The 8840-nt window shown below is 37.5% G+C and overlaps 1 protein-coding gene and 1 non-coding gene across 3 annotated transcripts in view; one reads left to right on the top strand and one right to left on the bottom strand.

The window, feature by feature from the left end:
• LOC101849994 (eIF-2-alpha kinase GCN2) overlaps positions 1-1379 on the top strand; it is a 56450-nt gene extending 55071 nt beyond the window's left edge. For both annotated transcript variants that reach the window (XM_013080498.2, XM_035968834.1), the window contains exon 40: positions 1042-1379. In XM_013080498.2, the coding sequence (XP_012935952.1) occupies positions 1042-1099 (58 nt within the window). In that variant the 3' untranslated portion in view covers positions 1100-1379. The remainder of the gene's footprint in view (positions 1-1041) is intronic.
• A 6995-nt stretch (positions 1380-8374) lies between these two features.
• On the bottom strand, positions 8375-8467 carry TRNAM-CAU. The gene is made up of 2 exons: positions 8431-8467; positions 8375-8410 (listed from the first exon to the last, which is right to left on the bottom strand). It is a non-coding gene; the product is annotated as a tRNA-Met (tRNA).
• Positions 8468-8840: the final 373 nt, after the last annotated feature.

The raw sequence follows: 8840 nt of genomic DNA, 5'->3' as shown, positions 1-8840 counted from the left end.
TCCAATGAGATCTGTGCAGCCTGTGGAGAGAAATGCAACAACTACGACGCAGAAATGATAGCAATTGAAACAGCACTATACCATCTCCGCACAGTTTTTGACACTCATCCAAACAAAACACAGAGTATAGTGATCTTCACTGACTCACTATCAGTCTTGCAAGCAATAGAAAATGATCACCATCTAAACGAAGACTTTGACACATATACTGTTTGGCTCCCATCGTCTGATAACATTCTGTGGCGTCAACCTGGAGATGCAGTGGATTCCCGGACACTCAAACATACCTGGAAATGACAGAGCAGACACACTCGCCAAAAAGGGATCTAGACAGGAGCAACCCAACATTCCAACTTCATACAACACTGCAAAACAAATCATTAAAAGCAACAGCAAACAAGATTGGATGAACAGATGGGCCTTGGGAAAGACAGGCACAGCAGTTTTCAAACATATGACTACAACAAAACGAAATGACAATATCAACTACCTACAGAGAAAGAAACAGACCACGATCTTCCGCCTAAGAACAGAACATATACAGCTCAACTTTCACTTGAACAGAATAAAACCAGAACTTCCCCCAATGTTTCCTTTGTGTGACTATGCATATGAGACAATGGAACATCACCTTTTCCACTGTACAGCCCTAAATGACATCAGAGCTACCCTTCTCCCTCCGAGACCTAACTTCGACAACACACTCTACGGAACATTACTGCAACTGCAGCAAACCTGCATTTATCACTACATAGCATTGGACAGAAGGCGAGAGCCCAGGTGTTGCTGGATCGATAACAACAACAACAACAACAAAAACTCTCTTGTAACACCTCTATTCCTAGGCACTTATATGACCTTATTGTGTTGCTAGTGCTGTAAAACTTTTAATAAAACTAAAACTGACTTTATTGTGTTGCAAGTGCCGTAAACTCTTACTAAAACTAAAACTGACCTATTTGTGTAGCAAATGCTGTAAAACTATCTCTAAAACTAAACTGATCAATATGTACAAACTGTTTCCTCCCTGCTCCTCTACAGGTGCAATTTTATCTTGCTGTACAGTACCAAAGAGGAGACGCTGCAGCTGCTGACATGACCCTGGGACCCGCCCTTCACCTCTCTACTTACAGTACAGTGTTACAGGATGTGTTTTAAAAGCTCAGCGATTCACTTGCCTCCACTCCTCCTTCCACCCCCCACCCTTCCCTGTGCCCTTCTGTTGTTTTTCAGAAGATCTCTGAATTGCCACCGTGCTGTAAAACTATAATGCTCAAATGAGGGTGGCCCACCCTCTAAAAAAGTAGGGTTAAGTATTTTGTGTTGATTTGAATGATGTACTTATTGCGGAGTCTGCGTTAGAAAATAGTATGCCAAAATGTTGAATGGAAAAAAAAATTCTTGTAGTGCCATGGTTATTGATGGAAAGGAAAATTATCAAGCTAACTGACATGTGAGTATTTTTAACTTAAAGTGAATGATAAAGCGAGTGGGGAAAAGACTGAATAACATTTGTGTGCAATCACTTAATTTTTAACAACTTTTATTCAAGAGAACAAATTCATATTTTCCTTTGAGAAAGCTTTATTTTCATTGAAATGAATACCGATTGTTTGTTGAGGGAAGAGAAAAGTGATTATTGCTTCTGAGGGTATAATGGCATCATGTGACATTGGTTTACCTATGTGATGTTTTTTGTTTAATTATTTTTGTGAATAGATACCAACATGTATGATAATCATTTTACTGTCATGGTAACATTATTTCGGACAAATTATTTCAGTACTATGGCGTCAAGCAAGGTAGGCTGGTTCGATTTCATTTCATGCTTACCATGAAGTAGTGATCACAAAATCAACATATCAACATTTTGTGATTTTTGCATTTACAGGGTTTCATATCTAGTCTTACATGAAACAAGAGTTAAGCATGCTACACCAGGGTACCTGTTGAGGTATGTTTTTCCCCATGTTTCGAAAGGAAGGTTTGTCTACCTGTGTTTTGGATGATGTTTGAAAGGGTGTAAATGAAGCCATGTGTATTTAAAAAATGATTCAATCTGGCGTCTGTATAATCAACTTTTCCAAAATTGAAGTAGTACAACGTAATATGACCCCATAGTTGCAAGGTCACAATACGTCCTTGTTGTTTTTCTATTCTCTTTCATAAAGACTCCTAGAATGTTTCTGATCTGTCTTATAAGCCCCAAGCGACGGCTACGAACAATTTGTTGAGATATTCAAGACTCAAGTGTGAGAAAAAAGTTTAAATGCGATTTTTCAGTAGCGTTCTCCTTTGGGCTCGCAAAGATGGTAGACATGTGATTTATAATGTGTGTAGTGAAATGTAAAAGATTTGTTTATATAGTAGGGGGTTGGGGCTGGTCTGTACAGTTTAAGTCTAGTGTGAGATTTCAGATTCCATGTACACAAAATGTAATGTTTATTTGAAAACACTTACTTTCAAAATCACGCTCTTCCTTTAAACAGCTCATAATTCACTCAAATCATTTTGTTGTTCTAGTCTACTGGTATATCTTGATTAAGAGTTTGCAGAAAGCCCTGATGGCATGGGCACATTGTGGTGTTTGTAATATCAAAAGTCATTCCAATTTAATTCCCGTCAGGAAGTAAGGATCATCATTCAAGGTAAAAGTGTGTTTGTTTTTCCCCACTCTTGAAGGGTTTGCAGTTAAAAGTACAGCCCTGTGTATATATCAGTAAGAAGATAATAGGTATATCATTTTTTTTTTATTGTCCATCAGCTAAAGAGGTTCTCTTTTTTTCGGGGGGGGGGGGGGGGGCACCAAAATATCCTCTGATAAATCTAATTTTTTTTAATGCCTTTGCCTCTCTTGGGGGGAGGGGGGGAGTGTGGGCACATGTACCATGAATGTTTATTACAAGCAGTTAGTAATTTTTAAGGTGCACCGTGCATTACATTTTCTGACCCTTGTTTATCTGGCTACTTATGAACACCTTAAAAAAAATTTGGTGTTAATTCAAGTTTATCCAGCAGCCCGGTAAAAGGATGCTTCTCTTTAGAAGGAGGAGACAATTGAAAGGTGTCAGTTTAATCACTGTGATTTCCCTAGTATTATTAGATAATGTTGATGGAGAAAAGTGACAGTATAGGCATTAGAGGTGGTTGTTACTGCACTTTTTAGTGTTTTCTTCGAACAATTGATGTAAGGTATACTGAGTTCCATTTAAGTTAAATGCTGTTCCTGTTGTCTGTGATGGTGGTGGTACACTTGTGTGTTGAAGTTAGTGCCTTCTTGTAGAGTCTGCCTGTTCTACTTTTTCCTGTGCTCCTATCATCATCTGTATCAGTTCCTAGAGAAATGTGACTGTTATCTTACTTCATCGCATCAAACTGTGGCTTGCTATTTCTTTCCTGTCAAACATCAAACATCTGTTGTCGTTCTCACTATTTCTTTTCTGTTTATGTTACTCTCTACTACCACCTCTAACTTTCGGCACTTACATAACCTATTTGTATTGCAAGTGCCATAAAACTTTCACTAAAACTGAAGAAAAAAAATATAAATAAAATTACTGCTTCACTAACTCATAATTATTGTTCCACTTAACTGCCTGTGATTGTACCTGTTTGGGTCTGTCAGATCATATTGATGGTCGATGTGGACCCAGGTGTCCTCTGCTCCTACTACTTCTTTTTTTATTTTGTTTCTATTATTACCTTGACCTGCTTTCCGGCAAAACGGGGCCATTATTGTGCAGACTCTCTGTAAACTACAAATTAATTATATGGGACCATCGTGTAGCCCAGTTGTCTGTCTGTAGAGCTCTCTGGATATCCAGAGCTTTACCTTGGTCACCTCTTACAGCATTATTAAATTGAATACCCATTTTTCATGTACCAGCGACCAAACAGCAGAGAATATATTGTTGAAAGATTTCTGCATGTTTTGGGGTTAATTTACTTGTTTATGTATGTTTTCAAATTCCGTATTTGTGAATGCATAAATGTCGACTGATCATTCAGTGAGCCATGTGTAAAAGAAAGATCTTTCGTCTGACAACGGCCGTGTTGATGTTGTGGTGGTTGAAGGGTGCTCTGGTGTGGTTGATCTTTCTTTCCTATCAAACATCTATCGTCTCTTCTTCTTTTTTTTGTTTGTTACTCTCTTGTAACACCTCTAATCTTTAGCACTTGTATGACTTAATTGTGTAGCAAGTGCTGTATAATGCTTACTATAACAAAAGTTGACGTTGTGGATACTTGTCCTGTTGTTGGATTTGTTGGTACACTCTTCATCTAGGAAACTCTTAAACTTGTGTCCTCTCATTTTAAAATGATTATCTCATTGCGTAAAGGTGACAGTAATTGGTGGGCCAATGTAGGGAAAATTGTATAACCTTGGTGAAATATTGAAAATTGTGCAGACAATAATTTATTTTCAAATTTTTATCTCCCATGTGCAACAAGCCTTTTTCACTACTCAGTTCAAACATATAAGTGGTGACCTTAAGAGCTGATTTTTTTTATGGTTGTGAAAAGGATATGCCTGCCATTATTTTTTTATGACGCAAACAATATTTATTTTTGAAAATTCTGTCACAGTAAAATTTGCCAGGAACATTTTATTGAACATGATCCATAGATGTTTTCGAATTGATGGTTTAGAGGGGAAGGTTGTGTATAGGTGAGTGGCAAAAAGCTTTTTTTGGCAGGGCTACAGATGTGTTCTAGTGTGCGTATAACATACATGTTTGCGTGCTTGTTATATGCTTGAGCAAAAAGTTCATTTTTGGCTTTAAAAGTTGCTAGAGTTCTGGCTTTTTTGAACTGTCAAACTGGCTGAGTATTTTTTGCTGACTTATCATATTTAGGCAAGCTTGCTTCCTTAAATCACAAGGTATGATAATCATGGATTAGCTTTTCTGAGGATTGCATGTTTCTTTTATATGTGTATTATTTGCTTGTGCTGGCTGTGCTCAGACCTTAGGGTCATGTTAAGTAACAAGGAGAATTGACTTGAAAGCTGTTGATTGTTAACAATGCAAATGTGGGAGTGTATTTTAATGAAAGGTCTCTGATGGCAAATATTATTTATTGTGCTAATATAATAAACACTTACTTTTGCAAAATATTTGGCAGAATTTGTTATTTTCCCTTTAATTCAAATGTCAGTGTTTACAAAGATGTGTGTTCACTTTTCTTATCCTTCTGAATGCATCTGGGTGTTGTTTGGGTATGTTTGCGGTAGAGCTTAGGGTGGTACAGACGGATTTAGTCTGCAGAAAGTTTGAATACTTTTGATGAAGCTTTCAGAAAGTTTCCATACACCCAGGCCTTACAATGATCACACAGTGGTCTCTCCTGTGACTCATGGGGACTACAAGGTCTTAAAAGTTTGCCCTCTTTCAAGGGGCTTACATCTCTCTTCCTGTCAATGTGTTTTGAAACGGAGTGATGATAAAGCTACCAAAGGCCTGAAGGGGGTGAGGTCTCGAATTTACATGTAATTACCTTTAGAGACTTAGAGCCAATGGTTTCTTGTATTCAATCAACTATATGAATTAGGTGACTGTTGTAGTTGGTTACATTGTAAAACTTCATCATTCTTATCCAAGTATGTGGGTGGTTGGTTGGTGGGTGTTGTGATGTGGTTTGCTCTTTCGTATCTAACATCTATCGTCCTAATCTCTCCATCTTTTTTGTGTTATTCTCTTGTAACACCTCTAATCTTCAGCACTTATATGACCTTATTGCGTTGCAATTACCATAAAACTCTTACTAAAACCAAACTAGAAAATTCAAGTATAATCTTAGTTTTTGTCGTCCTACTTGAAACATGTTGTCAGCAAGTTGTTCAATTGTTCTAGCCTGGAAAGCAAAATTTTTTTCAGGAGAGGAAAAAACACTTTTCTTTTTTTTTTTTTATTCAAACCTGGGCCACCTGAACTGTTATATTGTACATGTACCAACTCAATGCCAACTGACATGTCGGTGCTCCTACACAATTTCAGAACAAAAGGAGAGAAAAAAAGTCATTTTTACTCGATTACGCATTGGACACACGACCCTAACACAGAATTACCTCCTTCAGGGAGATGAGAAGCCATTCTGTGTCGGATGCGACACAGATTTTACCATTAGACTAGACACATTTTAAGGGGGCTCTCGTGGCCTAGAGGTTAAGGTGTTGGCCTCTCATTCAAAGGTCCCGGGTTCGATTCCGGGTAGCGACCAAAAAATTTTCTTCTCTAAAATTGTCTCCTTTCACATCCTTTCCTGATCTCTGACAATGTTCTGTTGTCTGCTTTCATTTCCACTTTCTGCCCCCACCCCCTCACCTCCTTTGCCCCCTCCTCTGGGCTCCTGACTCTTTCTGCAGCCTTTCTACTGCTACTTCTTGGCTCCTCCTAACTGCTGTCTTTCTGCCACACCCCTGATCTTCTGGTAGGAAAGATCTACACCTAGCCTTCTCGGACAAGGGCGAAAAATCTCGGAGGGCCCGTGTGCAAGTTGCGCACGTTAAAGATCCCTTGGTGGTCTAAAATCGATAAGAGTAGGCTTCGGCCGCCACCCGGGCAAAATTCAAAATTTCCTACCAACGAAAAAGTATTAGGTGTGTCCCGCGCGCTCATATGACCTATGCAGTTGCGAGCGCCGTAAAACCCTATACTAAACAAACAAACAAGACACATTTTAACCAAATGTCTAGACTTTGGAGAGACCTGAAAGAACTATTTTAAATGCAAAAAATTGAAACATATTTTTTCTGTCGTTGTTCCCAGCAGAATTTTAGATTTTATGAAGGCCATTGGCTGTTATGGAAGGTTATAAAATAGATTGTTTGAGATTTTTCAGTGTTATTTAGAAAGTTGTTTTAAATTTAAAATCTATTTACACTCGATTTTCAGTGTTTTAAAATTTTTGATTAGTAATATTAACCAGAATCAGGCCGTGAAATGGGCTATTGAGAAAAAAACAACTTGTTTCGCGCGCTGATATGACCTTATGCAGTTGCGAGCGCCGTAAAACCCCGTACTAAACTAAAAAAATGTTAAGAAAAAAAATATTCCAATTCTCTCAGCTCTTCATTTCTTCCTTCACCTGCTGCTGTCATCATTCCTAATGGAGACTCTCCTTGATCACTCTTCAATCTCAGCTTGTTGTTTGGAATTCTTCAAATTCTTAAAGGTGCATTACCGGCATCTCTGGTGTAGCGCTCAGGCGCTTCGCTGTCGCAAGCAGGAGACCCAATTTTGTTTTAGTAAGGTTTTACAGCACTCACAACTGCATATTATGGTCAAGAGACCCGAACTCGATTTACGAATGAGGAAGAAATTTTTATGGAGTATCATCGATCCTTCTTCTAGGATTTATCCCTCTCAACCCGGGTTGGCCTTAACAGACATGGTCAGAAGCCCCACCTCCCAAATGATCTAAATTGTGTCAATGGGGGGGGGGGGGGGGGGGGGGGGGATCTACATTTTTTTTTAAAAAAGAGATTCATTGAGCTGCTCTTATAATATTTCTTTGCAAGTGGTCAAGCAGGATTTTCATCTGACCTGGTCGAGAACCGCGTGAATTATAATTGTTGATCTGTAGGGGTAGCCAGCCACCAGTGATGTCTTTTCAGCATGGTCATTATAAAGATGGACTAAATAAACAATAGGTTTGGGCCTGGGCCTATGTAGAGATAAGTAGATAATGATAATAAAAATAATAATATTAACATTAGTAACAATAATAATCATCATCATATAATAATGATAATGATGATAATAACAATAATAATGATGATGATGATAATAATGATAATGAAAATAATAATATTAATAATAATTTAATGATAATGAAAATAATAATAATGATGAAAATAATGATAATAATAGAAATAATAATGAACATAATAATAATAATAATGAAAGAAATAATAATACATGTATTAATAATAATAATGACGATGAAATTAACAAAAATAAGTTCATTTGTCAATTCGTAACGATGACTGATGCTTCTGCAGAAGAGGAGTGTGTATTTTAATTAAAGCGAAATAGAAGAAATAAGAGTAGAGATGACTTCACTGTGGCTTTTGCTCTGGCCAATGAGACCAATTCTGACACAGAAGTTAGAATTTTAGAATTTTTTTTTAAACAGAACCATGGGCCATCTCAGAAGATACCGTTGTGGTTTCACAAAATTTATAATATGCTTCTTTTTGGTCTTTGGTTTCTTGTGCTTTTTGTGAAGTCCTAAATGGGAGTGTGCATTGTTCAAGCAAAACAATAATTAATATTTGAATTTTTAGAGGATTTTTACAAATACAAAGATTCTCCAGTGCACATAAAAATGTTTTACGATAATATTCAAGTAAACGAACAGAAAAAAAAAATTATGCCCCGGGTGAGGATCGAACTCACGACCTTCAGATCGCTCTGTGGGTTTTGTGATTATGAGACTGACGCGCTACCTACTGCGCTACCGAGGCACCCATGTACGAGGGGGCGCACATTTAACACATAATTTGGCACTTGCGACAATGTTTATTTTTATTTCTTACTAGAGATCTAGACCTAGTATTACTGTTAACTCTCTGATCTAGACTCTAGATCTAATTTTAAATCTATTAACAGTAATTTTCATGATTTTGGTAAATTTTTACTTTCACTCCCGCACACAGATGCACTGTTTCAGGGGTCAAACTGCTGTACTGTTTGCTGCAGATCACACATAAAGCCACTAAAACTAAAACTGTCGCAAATCAATTATTTTCAAGACAATTTCAAATCTAACTGTAAAATATCAAATTATGGGTAAAAACAGGGGGGCAAACCCCCAGATTTTCTTTTACCCCAGTGGGG

Source organism: Aplysia californica, unplaced genomic scaffold (assembly GCF_000002075.1).
Source record: "Aplysia californica isolate F4 #8 unplaced genomic scaffold, AplCal3.0 scaffold00089, whole genome shotgun sequence".
Lineage (NCBI taxonomy): Eukaryota > Metazoa > Mollusca > Gastropoda > Aplysiida > Aplysiidae > Aplysia > Aplysia californica.
Note: the sequence above shows the minus strand (reverse complement) of the source record. Positions and strands in the feature narration are given on the sequence as shown.